The sequence below is a fragment of the Anneissia japonica genome, unplaced genomic scaffold (assembly GCF_011630105.1).
Source record: "Anneissia japonica isolate Jap-2015-1 unplaced genomic scaffold, ASM1163010v1 scaffold581_len1011336_cov187, whole genome shotgun sequence".
Lineage (NCBI taxonomy): Eukaryota > Metazoa > Echinodermata > Crinoidea > Comatulida > Comatulidae > Anneissia > Anneissia japonica.
Window position 1 is genome coordinate 695,781 of NW_022723686.1, and position 16,711 is coordinate 712,491.

Sequence of the window (16,711 nt, forward strand, 5' to 3'; positions counted from 1 at the left end):
ACGCCTTATCTTCCATATTATTGCAAGATCGGCCTAATCGCGTCACAAACGAAGGAAGAGATAGAAAAACAAATGACTTCAAAATTCGCTCAGAATCATCATATAAGCCCTCTCTCTCAGAGAGTGGGCTAAAAACGATGTATTTCAGCAAGTATTAAAAACTTTTTTATATTTTAGGCCTTCTTCAAAATGCCTATGCCTACAGCAGTTGATTTTTTTTTGCCGCAAAACCAAAATAGTTTTATCCATGCCGACTTGCCGATCGTCCAGCGTGAGTCCTGACTGCCTGAACACTGCAGAAACTTCACATCGAATCGGACTTCGCATCGCGAGGAAAAACAAAATGTCGGAAAACTTTTTTTACGCATGCGCATTTGCATAAATGTCTACACACGCACGCACACACTACACACAGGGAAAACAGTGAAAAGTGATTACAATGTTCCTATCTGTATCACATGCATAGGAACTAAAAAGAAAGTTTTTAGTGTTTTTGAAAATGTCTATTGACTTGACATGTTTGATATCCTTTGGTATATTGTTCCACAATCTTGTACAGTTACTAAGTGCCATTCATTCTTGATCTAAATAAGCACTGCATTGAAGCTCCTATCAATGCTATAAGCAGGACGTTAAGCATTATATATGCATAAGCAGCACGGTGCTTGATTGGAACATTAACGATATGTGTACAAATAAAACAACTTCCACAAATATTCATATCCACTTATACTTCATTTTATTTTTGCTTTTTACATACACTGTACATTTTATACAAATTATTCAATGTGTCGTCATACCTACCAATCATTTACAATGACAGGCATAGTCAACAAAATGATAATTTAAATTATCAGTGTTAATCAACATACTTTGTCTCTAACATGCTGAGATTGCACGTAAATATCGGTACTATCAAAGCACCATGTGGGAACAAACGCCTCGGCTCTAGAATTAGACACGTTAAAATTTATCTTCATCTGATCAATAACAAATTCAGAAATAATAAAATATTTTAGAAAATTCAAATTAACTTTCAATAATACACTACTAATTTTTCTTGATACCTGATCAATTATAAACAAAATTTCAATGTAGCATTCCCTCTATTAAATAGCGCCCTCTACAGTTATTTTGCCATTAAGTAATTTAATCATTAATATCATAATTTATGAGACACCATCCCTATGAATACATCATCACAGGTATTAATAACTGATTATCATAGATCTTTTTTAATGAATTAAATATTTTTTGGCTAAATATAAACATAATTTTTTTTTGTTAATTATGAAAATTCTTCATGGCCTGCTACAGTTCTTTGGTGAAATGGCTGTATAAATTGAAATGTCTAATAGGTAATAATCATTAATTAATTTGTGTACTTCGAATTAATCATTTTTTAAACTATGAACGTTCTCAAAGACAAACACTACGCTTGTAAAATCTCGACAAAAATAATATTTATACAATATGAATTACATGATTATCAGTTTAAAAAAAAAAGTCAAAAACTAAATTAAATTCATCAACAAATTCACAGTAGGTGTTTAATAAGCCAAATATCAATAAATATTTTTTGTGAATATTCTTGTAAAAATTGTAACCTTATCAACTTATCTGATTCTAAATTTAAAATGGTTTTGATTTATATTTTCAGATCAGCTATTAATATACAGTATTCTCAGAACCTTAAACTTAACCAATACCAAGGTTTTGTTTGTATAAATAATTAATTTATAATTAATATAAAAATTATCAATTATAAAATAATTATTGAATGTGCCTGCTTTCTTGATATGTATATGAAATATCCCAAATATTATCACTGAAAGCAACTCTTCCCAAACAAGGCTCCTCTTAGCAAATTCTAAGTAATTCCTAAAGGTATATTCTAAAACATTCATTTCCCTTCATTAATATTATTGGCTGAAACTGTAACAGCCATTCAACACAACCATGCCTTTTATAAAACAGCGCCCTCTACATTATTTATCAATAGTAACACACACATACACAATATATATATAATCACATACGATTAAGTAAATATGTAATCACTGCGTAAACACATTCACAACACGTAAGATTACACTCCTTATAGGCAATACACATTCCCCTTGGAGGCAATACCCTTGCCCCTTCTCATCAAATAGACCCTTATTCTTACAACACCAGTAAGGTCTTCAGAGACTATGAAAGAGGTTTTAAAATTGATTGCACATTTTCACGTTTATCATTGAGAAAAATAAAAATTGCCATAGCACACAATTTTCTAAGTTCTGATATGCAATTCCATGTTTTTCTAACTTTAATTTTTAAAAGTTTGTAAATCATATGCTGGCCAATTTTCCTCTGTTGATAAATGAAGTATGTGATTCTTCTCAAAGAAGAAACACATCATTAAAGTATTACAGGCAGAGAAAAATCTGGTGTACTGTATTTAAGTATTTGACCTTTCCAACAATCTAGTTTACCTTCTCATTTATTGCGCTTCGGAACAAGAATTGAAATTACACGCCTTCAAAAGTTCAAAAACATTTTTTGGCATCTGGCAGTCAACTTTCACTTTCATCGAATATGCTGATACTTCAGGAAATGTTTCATAACTGTTGTTCAAATTATTCAAATGTTCTGCCAAACTTGTAAAGAATTGATTAATGTCTGTATTTGTTTTTCTTCATCTAGGAAAGAAGTCTCAAAACAGCTTGTTATGCTACTGACAATCGAGACATCTTGAATCTTGACAACAGTTGCATGGAAGGGTGTATTACTTAATCTTGACGTCATCGTAAGATATCAAATTTCAAGAATGACTGGAGCTGTACAGTCGTCCTCATTATCTGTTACCTACGCAACAAGGTTGGAAAACAGCTAGTGTACTGTAGTTACTGCAAGCTAAGTTTATTTGTGGGATGGTGTAGCTTTATTCCTGTAAAATAAAACATAAATATATGTTAAAACTCAACTTTACGAGAGTTTTCATAGATGAAACATAGGGCACGAGGTCTCCCAACACAAAATTGAGTCTTGTACCAGAAACCAAATAATGCTTATTGCAAACAGCATTTATTATTTAATCTAAACATATAATTTGCTATTAAATTAAATGGTGTTTTTGTAAAAATATTTTAGAAATTGAGATATGATTTTTAAACATTAGCATTTATGAGAAAAAAAATAAGACATTTAAACTATGAGGCAATGGCTACAGAGTGGCAGTCCAGTCAAGTTATTTCAAAAGTATGTTTGCAAGACCTTGTCCAATAGCCAATTAGAAATGATGAAACTTACTTTAGAGTCTTGTACTTGTCGCGCTCGAACGCATTGTCTGGCCCTTCACTCTCATATGATGCAAGATACAGGGAATTCTCGGAGAAGACAGGAGCTGTTAACAAATAATTTAGTGCTTTCCTGTCTCGGTCATACGGGCACTCTACGTTCTTCCATGTCATGAATACTGTCACTTGCTTGGCAAGCTGCCAAAATTTCTGAGGAAAAAGCACAAATTAAAATGTAATACATTTTGCAGCAAAGAAAAACACATCATTTCCAAACGAAACAACATTATAAAACAGTTGTGAAGTGCACATTCCTCATTTGAATAATTAAATAATCCTAATAATGCCCTATTTGTTGATCCAGAGTAGAATATGTAGAATAATATTTGCAGTCCCATAGTGTTCCATTAGAACTAAGATTCCCATCACGGTTGAAAGCAATGAATTGCAACATAGCCAATAACAGGATGGGCAGCTCAGGGTGATTACATTTTTAATATAAATAGCAGGATTAATATATGATATACCATAGTTCCTCTGGTACAAGCCCAACTCCTTGAATACAAAATTAGACCAATTTTGGAGGGTTGGCTTATGAAATCTAATTTTTACCACAAAGACTCCTTTTCGAAAATAACAGAATGTCTTATAATTTGTAGGGATGGTAAATCAAAAGACAATTTTCTAACACTTGCCTAATCCAAAGCCAATATTTGATTTTCTTTCCTGAAGGAATTTGTAAAGGCAGCTGACCTATTCATTCAAGTCATACCCTAGGCTTTTACCAGGGGAATGCGGGTACATAAAAGTGGGCATAAAGTAGAGGTGGGCTTATACTTGAGAAATTACAGTAAAAAAATATAAAATACAAACCAATCCTTACCTCAAAGTTAATGTGACCATTTGAAAGCTTGTTACTGCATCCCTCATTTAAGAAATATATATCCTTCACCAGCAGACTAAAAAATGGAATTACGATCCTGTCACAGGCTCCCTCTCTTGCGCTAAGTGCACGTTGCATTGCTGCACGCAGTGACTGTCGGTACGTTGACCAGTTATTTGATGGATCCATCTGATGCTCAAGTACTTCATATTTCTGTGTGTTAACTTTCGCCCACGTTTTCCGTAACCTCATAACAGGACTCATGTTTATCCCAGCTACAAGAAGACAAAAATTAAACATTAGTTATATAATAGCAAGGGCAACAGCAACAATAGAAACAACAATGCAGACATCATTATTAACCTCAACATTAAAATTAACAGCAGCAATCATAATTCTGCATTTATTTTAATGCCTCATGTAAAATAACCATTCTGCTAATGCAAGTTGAAAGTATATCTAAACACTAAAGTGCTTCTGCCAGAAATGAGGTACACTTACACATAATAGCCATTAATGAGTTGAAGTTTCCAATGTTGAAGCATTCTCTGGCAACCTCAATGAAATATTCAATCAATTTTGCCCTATGCTTTTTTTTGATGTGCATACAAATCTCTGTGGCAACCAGATAACTTAGGCGATTAAACCATTCCACATATGCTTCTAAATTTTTGGTCCTCTTCAAATCCCTGAATTTCATCTATAAAAAATAAAAAATCATTAAAATGAACACTGAAAGACAGATTTATTATATAAATTAAGAAAAACAAAGTTAAAAACATTAAAACATTTTTACTGTACAGAATAATTGTACATTGTCCTTAAATATAGTTTGATTGCAAGGTGTCAACTATTAAGAACTAAAATGTAAAAGAAGTAAAATGCAAAAATCAAGGTGCTAAAATAAAGGAGAATTATATTTAATAATTCTCAGCCATCCGGATATAAAGGTCTTGTGTTTTTAGAGCCGAGCACTAGCTGCACCAACTGTCAATGGTTGATGCGATTCTATGTACAGTATGCACAACGGATCATTTTAATGAAGTTCAGACTACCACAGACAATCACACCAGAATGTGTCGCGTCGTCTAGCGCTCAAAGGGAGCGGGGTTGGGTTTTTTGTACAACCCAAGTACTACCAACCTACAACGCAGTTAGTGCTGACTCAAAATTTAGCTACAGGAGACAAGTTGGCCTGACGATGCTTCCTAGATTGGATGCGAAATACTGCCACTTAACTACAATGGAAACGATTAAATTTTGAATACTAATTGCAAATCATGTTTTACCTTTGTGTCATCTACTCCTTCCTTGATAAATGCCTGTACAAATTCCTCCGGCCCAATATTGGTTAACCGTTCAAGTTCAATATGTGTTAATTGCTGAGCTAAAATGTACGGATCAGGACAAATGTCAATGATGTTTGTTTGGAAAGCCTCTGGATTAGTTCGTAAGGACTGCATTCTCTCAGCTGCCGCGGTCGTAACACGTGCTAATACGTCTTCATATTTTTCCAATGTGGACAGCTGGTTAAAAAAAATAATAAATCAATCAAGAATGATCAAAAACAGATAGTTTAATGGTGCAATTAACAGTAAATAAATTTTCTATTTTGGTTCTTTTTGAGTACAGTACTATTACTATTAAACAGAGGACATATAATTAATTTGTGTATAATATACTGATACTACAAATGCGCAATTCCAAATGAATTGATATAAAACCTTTTTTACATAGCTATGTAGGCTACTATACTACTATAATTGCATTTCACATATTAATGGTTTTCTCTTTTCTAGGTACTTGAAGATGTTATTACTGTAATTAGGTATACTGTATAGGCCTATTATTTACAATTACCATTCATATATTAAAAAAAATAATCAAAGTCATATCTGTGTGGTATATACCATCATCTTATGACACCTGTCAACGTCGATGTAGAACACAATAACTAATAGCATTCTTACCTTTTTAATGAGTGATTGCATGAGTTGTCCTACTGTTTTGCGCAACATTGGATTAATTGCGATGCATTTCTGTGTGATATCTCTGAGCTGCTTCATTAACCTTTCGTCCCTAAAGTCATATGGGAATGTTTCTGTCCACTCGCTGAAAAAATTGTAATATAAAATTTTATTTAGCGTGGGATAAACTTTGGAATCAAGACTTTTAGAATATTAACATTATTAATTCAATATTTTTGAATTAGAAGATTTTATACTAATTTGGCTCGATTTTATACAAAATTGACCATGAGTATAATCAAGTTCTAGATTTAAACATGATCAGTATTTTAATGAATTACCATGTAAGAAATACACACACTTGAGTGGTATTAGAGTTGAGATTGGCATATAGGTATCAGGCACTATTACAGTGGCTCCCCAAGTTGCATTTGCTTACACAAAAAATAAAATAGTTTTGATACAATTCCAAAATGTTAAAAATACATTTGTACATTGAAAAATATCAATTTATTGACACATCTATAACTATAAAATAAAATCAACATTACAAATTGGACTTCATCTCTCCAAAATTCTGATCCTTGTTTGAAAAACAAAACCCATATTTACTGCCCTCTAAAGTTTGGCAATGGAAAGCAAAAATAATATTTACTGACCTAAGAAGCTGCATCAGGTTAGAACAGAAATTACTCAGCGAAGATTTGTCAACGCTAGTTGAATTTAAATTTTGTTGTGAAATACAAAGCTGTAGATAGAAGATAAAGGAAATTATTATAAAACATTAAGAATTCTACTTATCTTAATTTTTCCCTAATAAATATCAAAAAAGAGCATTTTAAAAATCATTTATTGGTATAATTGTTCATTTAGATCAAAGTTATTATTGGTTCATCAGCCATAATATACACATCATGTTTGAAAAATAAAATCATTTTTTCTTGATTTACCAACTTTTAAAATTTATTACCAAGTTTTGAAGTCCATAAAAGGAATATCTTCCTGAACAGCATTATTAATTATGGGGAAATATTTTTCTAATTTTAAAATAAAAATTCATACATTGAACTACATTTTGAGTTTGTTTTTTTAGATCAAGACAGACAGAAAACCTACACGTTTAGAAAGATAATGGACTGTACAATCAAAAGAACCGTAATAATACTCAATCAAACTGTATACTGACAGAGGAAGTAGTGCAACAGTGTTCCAATTACATAAAAATGTTGGGAGAGGGTAAGGCGAAGGCAGAAGAAATAAATTATTATGCCTACCTGACAAACTTGATCTAATAATTGGTATGGTTTTATGTATAATCTGGAACTCAGCAAAAAGGCAAATAAATATGTTCTCTGTAAAAAAGAACCAAAGATTAAAGTAACTAACAAATATCATAGTCAATTGTAAATCATACATCAGGCCAAAACAAAATTTAAACTTTGTGATGACTAACCCAAAATCACAAAAACCTAAGGTCAGCTTTTTTGCATGAGCAACACATCAAAACATTCTTGAGCCTTAGAACTTGAAAAATATACTGTATTGGAAATGTACACATAATAGGCCTATACATTATTCAAGTAAACAAATAGAGGATAGAAAGACAAAGAACAAAAGGAGTTAATTTTGTTTCAGTTTCAATAGGTTTGTTTATTTTGTCTAAAATCTAGACTACAGTATTATCATGTTTTTGCAGTTGAAGTTCTAATTCTAGAACTTGTTTCTTTTACTAGGAACTAAACCACAAATCGATGGGTGGCTTTCTGGCAAGAGTAAATAACCTTGACTTCTATGATGTCAAATATTGTTTTTGTTATTCTTATTATTCTAGAAAACGAAAGTACATCATATTGTTATTATACCTAGGCCTATATCATATCATATGCTAATTTAATTTTAAGTTTTTATTAATATAAATTTGGATTGCTTATTTTTTTAAATGAAGTCATGTCAAATACAAAATCTGTTTATTCAACCAGGTCTCACTCCAATTAAAGACCACTTTTGGGACTGGAATTTCCATAGTATTTAGCAGCTTTGGTCTCTAATTATAATAATAAAGATAATAGACATTTGTTAATTTGGGACCATTAGAAAAGTGGTCTTTAATTGGAGGTGGTCTTAATTGGAGGGGATCTTTAATTAGACCTTTACACATTTAAAAGAAATGATTTTTAATAGTTAATTCCACAGGATTGAATTTAACTTGTGCTGATAATTCTGAAGAATAAAATGCACAGAAAGCAATTAAAACTTTGACATTTAAGTTCTACAATATCACCTTGAATTCTATAGAATTCCTCACCAGAATGATGATGGTATAAGTACACCAACATTTATTTAGAAAGGTCTAAATTAAGGACACTTTATGATTGAGGTATTTAATAGAGAAGGCTGAGGTATGCTACACTCCTTAACATGTGGGAGGCCAACAATGGTGTATCTTTTCAACACCCATACTTAATTCATGCTTAATGGTGTTGCAAGGCCTTTTTTTTGCAAATTGTGTGGGCTATGAGGATTTTGTGGATTTAGCCATAAACATGTTTACAATTAATAACTGTCATTGGCATAAGCTACCCACATGCCTACATAATATATTGTATGGAGTAATTCTTGTGATTTTCCATTCATGCTATGTACATAAATTGTAAGAATGTCACTGCAAAAATTGACAAGGACAATTTATTCTACACTTCCCGTTTATTAGCATTATCAGGAATAATACAAATATGAAGGAAGGAACACATACAGTACAAGTTACCAGAAATTAATATGCATTTATTTATTTTTATTTTAAATGAGGCAATTATCCAAACAGAGCAAAGTAGAACTTCTAACAATAATAGATAGTCACGATATGTTTACATTTCATTATAATTTTAGTTGATTCTACATTTCCAATAACAATTCTTAATATCTTGAATGAGAATAGATTTAGAGAATGAAATTGACTAAACTTTTTAGTCATTTTCGAACATATTTATTGCACCTAATAACAAAATAGTGAATTTCATTTTGGTCTTTAGATGTGAAATTGAACCAAATAATATTCTATATGAATAGCACTATTAAAAAATAATTGATTACAATAATTGTCATAATTACAGATGAGCTTTTGACAATAAAGTATCAATATGTTGGCCAAATAATACTCATTACAAATAAAAAATGAAATTATAATGTTTACGATTCCCTAGCGAATGACACTGAACAATACAACCTTGTTTTACGGTGTACTGCAATTACAAATTTGTCTTAACACATCATTTCTTTCAAGAAAGTTAAAGGATCATTTAAAATAATTTTTACATGGATGGGATCTGGACTTCATTGTTATACAGGGAATGCATTTAAGACCAAGGTATGGGTAATTCCTGAAATTGCAATATCATTGATTTTAATTCTTGATCCAAAATTATCTTTGAATGGGATGAGATAATACAGTTTTGCAATATCATTCAAATTGTGTTGACCCCATTCAAAGTTTTAAGTAGATTGAATTACTTGACATAAATCAAAGTTCTGAAATTAATAAAATAAGCAAACTAATTCATATTTTAATGGGGCATATAAATTGGTATTTCATGCCCTTGGAAATATATAATGAAAGGTAAATAATTAGGCCTATATTTAATTCAATAAAAAAAAAAATCTAAAAATAATTTTCCTTTAATGAAAATAATTTTCATTATTAATGTTTATATCTACTAATGTTCATTTGCATATTATAAATGACAAAAAAAAAACCCCAAAAAACTCACATCTGGGTAATATTCTCCTGTGGGTACGATATGACGGATAAATGCTTCCAAAGTTCCTGAAATTAAGTTTCCATCCTGGTATTCCAATGCCTGAAAGATTAAATAATAATACCATTAATATATGCAAGATCACTAAATTCCTTCCAACTTCAGGTATGTTAATGGAGCGTTACCTGCCTCCAGTTAACGAGTTAAACTAACGACGGCTGAATCACACAAATCAGCCGCAATAAAATGACTATGTATCCAGAAATTGTCTTCGCTGATATCGTAAACTTTCTACGATAGAGAAATAAAATCCAAGAATTGCTTTGTAGAATTTATGATGAATTTTAGTGTTCAGCATCATATCTACACTGACCATACACACACCAGGGAATGTACCTGGAAATAAGCCAGACACGTACATTTAATGCCAGAAACAAACTACAGTTTATGGCAAAGATTTTCCACCACTGAAAAATTCATTAAAAGGTAAATAATTTGTGAAGAACAACTAAATTACAGTATTTTCAACAGAATTATTTTAAATGTTTTTATTTTCCAATTACAATTTCTAACCAATCCATAGTTCATGGAAGCAATAAACTTTTATACTAGTATTTACAGTAGGTATAATTTATAATCACCATGTTATAATCATTGTACAGTATCTGTTGTAGGATGGCATCTATATTTGAAACGTATTCAAACAAGAATATCATTTTAGGTCATAAAATTTATATTCAAATTTTAATTACAATTGATTTCCAAACATAAAGAGTTGACAAATACAACATTTTATATCTATGTGAAAATTGCCACAAGGCAAATATTACAGTACAACAATATCACAATTGCATTAATTCTGAGATAAATATATGATTAATGAATAAAAAAATATTAAAAAATAAAAGTAAACTATTGAGCATCATGGAATATTATTTCATGATTGCATTGTGGACGTAAAATGTATGCATAGCAGAACAAAATTTGGAATTAAGACCTTGGATTTTAATGAAGGAAAATGTAATTGTTAAGTACAGTACTGGCTCATGAGATCCAGAATGCAATTGGTAATTAAGAGTGGCGTTTTGGAGGCGATACAAGGGGGAAGAGGACCCGTTCGGAAAGGAGCCATTCATTCTGTCATGGAACGATGCTTTAAAAAAAAAAGAAGAAGAATGTTTATAGTCTGAGAATTTCATTTCTGTGCCTATTCTTAAGACTTACTGGCCTCAGATTCAGTAATGGTGGGTGTGGACCCCTGTTGGAGGAATCTTTGGCACTGCCACTGCTAGTGAATGAAAGATTCTATTATGAAACTTTATATATGACAATATTGATAAGTATTACCTAGTGATAATAATGATGGTATAATATAAATAATGGAAGTATGTCTATAAATATGACAAAATAATTATGACAACAATATTCACAAAAATAATAAACTAAACAAAAACAATAAAAATCAATGTTTTAAAGTGCATTTTGTTAACTGATCAAAAACAGGGCAAATAAATTCATTATCTTTTATTCTTTCTACGACTAATCCCTTCCATTTATACATTTCACAAATAAAACCAGTGATTTGAAAATAAAGTAGTTTTTGAAATGAGACATAGTACTATTATCGTCTTCAACGCAGACATACTAATTGGCTGCGCATCGTTATGATTAATTAGATTTCCAGTTCGGTCTCTTAGATATAACTACTCATTTAACTAACCATCTTATAGATCCTACTGTATGTCGAATAATCAGTTGTTGTTTGTCTGCAGCCAAAGAATCGACACCATACTGATTACCATCTTTAAACTCATTATTGTTATTAACAACAATCCTGTTTGAATATTTTGTAATGTGCCGTGAAATTTAGGTTATTGCAAAGCTCTGCAAACCACACAATATTTTTATGCCTTTTGATATTGACAATAAAGAGCTTTTGTGCAGAAACTAGATATTGGCTATGAAAGCAATGAAAATAATTTAACAAGAAGATATATTATCTTTATCTAATTTTGTATGTATGTCGGTACTTTCAAAAAGTTGGCAGAATCAAAATATTAATCAAAATACTTTCTTAATTCCACGATACTGTTTCTCAAATGTCAAGATCAGATGACAAACTATTTCGGACTTTCATCAAGTAGAATTCATATATCCAATTAAGCCAAGATAATTTAAGTACAACTAAATAAGGGCAAATGCTATCGAAACATTGTTGTAATTTCAAATCTGAAATTGATACTACGTTATAATATAAATCTAAAAATTTGAGTTTTGTAAACTTACAAGCACTAGAATAGAGCAACTAGCAAAATTATTACACTTTCATATTCATTACTATAATAATCCCAATTTATCACTTGATAGAACTTTACACTACTGTATGTAGTGATACTGTAAGTTTTCATATCCAAAATTCATATACAGGTACTATGTAATATTATAATCATAGTCCCCTTTTTTATCTTTTTCGGGATGAGCTGTTCTCATGAATTTTAGTCTTTATTGTTGTTAAGTGCATAGTTCCCCTAATAATAGGTACCTTTATAGAAGTACATAATAAAAATAATTTCATTAATTAAAAAAAAAAATCTATATTTATAATTATTATTATTCACTAAATGGTTTCTAATAATGGAACAACAAAATGATTAAAAGAAAGTAAATAAAATTATGTTCATTTCTCAAATTAGGTATTTTAATCAAAATAAAAATCTAAACTGACAATAAATCATAATTCCTGAATACAAAAAAAAGAAGCTGCATGTAGAATTGTTTTTCAAAATACAAACACTGCCAGACATAATATAATACATAATAACACACCCAAACATAATATTACCACACCCCCACACAAAACTTACATGCACATACACACACACTTGCAGACACACTAACAACTCAATGCATTCAAGGACTTCTTTAAAGTTTCAACTGAATCATATCCTGTGATTTGACACGTGACAAATACCAGATTATGATTCCAAGGTACCTGCGTGCTGAGAACACCAAAAAAAACCTGACATAGACTACACATACCGGTACGTAGAGCCCTATCCTATTGTAGCACACTCTCATCAAAATTTATAATCTCTGAACATAATTTGCATATCAAGAATATTTTTTAAGATCTGTTTTATTTACACAATCTGAATCATATCTGACATCATCATTTTTTAATACTGTACGATTAAATAATTTTTATTGCAATGAAATTCATGTTCTAATGTCATGTATTTTAATGAATAAAGATAATTTGATGATATACATACAATATTACTTGTAACACAATTTAGAAACTAATGTATAATTGAAATAAAAATATTGATTCCTTATAGCAATGTGCAGATTCATATTTAAAATTTATATTGTATTTTAGATGCAGTTAAGTTCTTAGTCAATGTCTTTTACTGATAAAACACAATACAATGAAATATAATATAATATAAATTGTATCCATGCAAAGATTCAAAGATCAAAATATGGGAGATCAATTATTTATAGATGAATATTTTCTTGCAAAAGTGTGAAAATATAAAATGTATGAAATTAGAAACTACAGTAGTAATAAAATGTATGGTGCACAAGTACATATTAAAATATAGAAAAGCAATATGCTAAATTTATAATATTTCTGATTAGGCCAAATAAAATTAATTGCTAGTTTCACGTCCCAACCCTCATCAAATTTTGGAGCCTCATGAAAACATTTACTATTTGTTTTTTTTTTTCCAAAAAAAAAATTCATTTTTCCATGGACAAAAACAATCTGAAATAATGATGTCAAGCCTAAGAAGAGGTGGGAACATAAATGGCAGAAATACATTACAAAGATTCATTTTACTTCTTTTATCAAAAAAACAAAATAATTTTACTATTTACCAGCCTGTTTACCATTAGTATATAGGATAATAAATAGAAAATAGTAAATACCCTCCTCACCAAAAAATAATTTAAAATCCCTGGATGTGAAACTAACAATTAATTTTTATTTGGATTTATGCATCAAAACATTCCCAGACTAATTATTAATGTTTTGATAACCATGCTCTAAGAATAAAAATTTATCTGAAAAATTTGATAAGCAAATGTATAACCAAACCATGCACTCACTTCAAATACCTTAGAAATGCGTGATCCCTGATCACTGTGGCTCTTCTCAAAAAGAGCTAAAGCTCTGTCAGACGACATAAAATCCAAAAATCCCATTGTACTGATCAAATAAATACTTATTAAATACGATTATACTCAAGATTTGTCAAAAATGCTTGGGAAACACACTCAAGTTGACGAGTATAATAAATACTAGCTTAGAATTTTAACTGTCTACTGCATCTGAAAGCAAGCGGACTGTTGTCTGCTACTATTAAAACTGAACTCTTTGATTGCCTGCTCACTCAACTGATCAGGACCTTGCTGTGCTGTGTATAAATATGAAGCTATTTCTATCACATGTAGTGATGTCATAAAGTGTGGGCTGGCTATTGGAGGAAATAACAAGGGACATACAAACAGCTAAGAAGGATCTTGGATAGCAGCAGCATGCAGTCTGATGTGGTAGTATAGTAGTACTTTTTTTCAGTCAGCTTAAATGCAAGGATGTTTGCTATGAATGAAGTTTTATTTAAACATTTAAAACTTTTTTAATTAATTAACAGACTAAAACAAAAAGAACAACAACAAGACAGTTTTCAAATATTTTACCAATGGATAATTATCAAAAAGTAATTAAATCACATCCATTAATTCCTTTAAAACTTTTTTTGTATTAAAATGACATCTTAACAATTTAAAGCACCTATCCAAATATGTATTTTTTTATGATTAATTCAGTGAGGTTTACAATAAAATTTAATGAACCAATAAAGTTTATGGCAAAGATTCCATGACAGTCTCTACTGAATTATGATTAATCAACTTCTTTTAGATTACACTTTTCAGGTCAACAAGCAAAAACATCGGAAATTGTTAATAACTTTGTAAAAATATGCTGCTAATTTTTGACCTCTGATTTTCCAATTTTTTTTTTCCAGATTTTGATAATACAGGTCTAGACTATAACTACTAATCCAGACATACCTCCAACCGTGCCAATTTGCTAGTTTTCGGTTTTTACAGAAACCTCAAATGAGACAAGTTTCTTAAATTAGATTATTCTTTAAAAATTCATTTTTTAATACAAATTAAATAAAAAATCATAATTTTATACAATATCCTTTTTGTACACTGATCTGTAATTTAATTCTGTATGTAATTTATGTTATGTGATGAGAACTAGTAATAATAATTAATCATGTGTTATCTGTCTCTGTAATTCAGGGGGTTTTTTGTGTTTGCCTATTAGGCCAAATAAATTAAATTGTTTGTTTGCCCTTCTTTTTTTAAAAATGATAAATAGGTGTGGGTGGGAAAATTTTTTTATTTATTTATTAAAAAAAAAAAAAAAAATTTCAGATGGAATAAAATAACCCACAGAGGCCTAGAATGGCAATATCTTACATCAGACAACAACATAAGACTAATTTGTAGGGCATCTGGCAAAAACATAAAAAAAATTCACTCACATTTTTTTTAATTTGTTAAGAAAAAAAGCTAAAAAAATACTTTTTTTCAGTATTTTGGGGGTTTTTTCGCCCCTATTTTTTCCAGTGAGTCAGGGGCAGGTGGAGGAGGGCAAACAAACATTTTTTTTTGGCCTTATAGTGTATATATTCTTATATCCACAATGTACTGTTTAAAACAGGAAGCTTAGCTCTACCTATTAATAGTATCCTTGGTTTTTTGCAACAACTATAAAAGGATGATTAAGAATAATTTTAATCACAATAGGCATACTCTATCCTCTTAATAATCACATAGATAATATATCCATCCCCTCCCATCATACATACATCCACCCCACCCATGCCAACACAATCACACAAAATAAAATATCAGTATCAACATACACATACATCTAAAGTATCCACTCTTTAGCGATGGAAACAAAAACACTCACAAACTAGACCATCTTCAGATCACATTTTCCAATAAAAAATAAAACCAACGAATATTATCGATGGATAAACAGAATTCAAACAATTTCAGTTTGTTCCCTTCTTACCTGCTGAGCCATGCTTAAGCTCGCTTTCTCCCAGCAAATAAATACAAATTAATAATTATAACAATTTTTTATTGCTGATATTTAACAAGAATAGAATTATGTTTCTTTCAAACAATAAGGGACTGTGCTGAAAATAATTTACAGATTTTCCTATTGTGCGAAAGTAATGATAAACCATCTAAAAATATCTCAGCAACAGGATTTGGGATCAATACACTTCCTCATTTATATGATTTTTTAAGTTACCATTTGTTGAACTACATTTTGCAATATCTAACTGTAAGTAACATACATTTTTTATCGCAGTGACGTGAATATCACTCAAAAGTCAGTTTCGCTACTAGTATCTATTGGTTGAGTAGTAACCAATTACAAAGCAACTATAAAAGGAAATTTACTCATGAGGAATGTTTAGTTTTTGAATTACTGTAGTTTCGATAACTATACTTTCACCTAATAATTCTATGATTTTGAATATGTTATTCAAGCAATAGAATATATAACAGAACCTACATCAGTGGAAGAATTTGGAAGAAATCATTTCCAGAAGATTCGTTTAAACCAGCTTTCTAATAGCACTTGAATACATCAAGCATTTTTTTATACACTTTAAATTCAGTTTCAGTCTCAAATCAGCTGATTAATATACTAACAATTACAAACACAACTATAAATGGCAATTTACGCAATTTTCTGAGCGTTGGTTTAATATTTGAATCAGTTTC

General features: G+C 30.3%; 1 protein-coding gene across 2 annotated transcripts; it reads right to left on the reverse strand.

Moving 5' to 3' along the window:
• Window positions 1-716: 716 nt before the first annotated feature.
• LOC117112344 (ras-GEF domain-containing family member 1B-A-like) lies at window positions 717-14,292 on the reverse strand. 2 transcript variants are annotated; one of them, XM_033255420.1, is made up of 10 exons: window positions 14,006-14,292; window positions 9,896-9,985; window positions 7,406-7,483; window positions 6,791-6,879; window positions 6,135-6,276; window positions 5,454-5,690; window positions 4,666-4,864; window positions 4,165-4,439; window positions 3,295-3,491; window positions 717-2,932 (listed from the first exon to the last, which is right to left on the reverse strand). In XM_033255420.1, the coding sequence occupies exons 1-10, from the start codon at window positions 14,090-14,092 to the stop codon at window positions 2,905-2,907; spliced, it is 1,422 nt and encodes a 473-aa protein (XP_033111311.1). In that variant the 5' UTR covers window positions 14,093-14,292; the 3' UTR covers window positions 717-2,904. The 2 variants fall into 2 exon arrangements, with proteins under 2 accessions (XP_033111311.1, XP_033111309.1); XM_033255418.1 differs by having other exon boundaries at window positions 13,997-14,292.
• Between the last annotated feature and the right edge of the window lie 2,419 nt (window positions 14,293-16,711).

Coding starts and splice junctions, on each gene's coding strand:
- LOC117112344 (XM_033255418.1), bottom strand. CDS start 14,092: ATGGGATTTTTGGATTTTATGTCGTCTGACAGAGCTTTAGCTCTTTTT. Junction 7,484..9,895: donor CAGGAGAATATTACCCAGAT/GTGAGTTTTTTG, acceptor TCTTTTTTACAG/AGAACATATTTATTTGCCTT. Junction 4,440..4,665: donor CTCATTAATGGCTATTATGT/GTAAGTGTACCT, acceptor GTCTTCTTGTAG/CTGGGATAAACATGAGTCCT.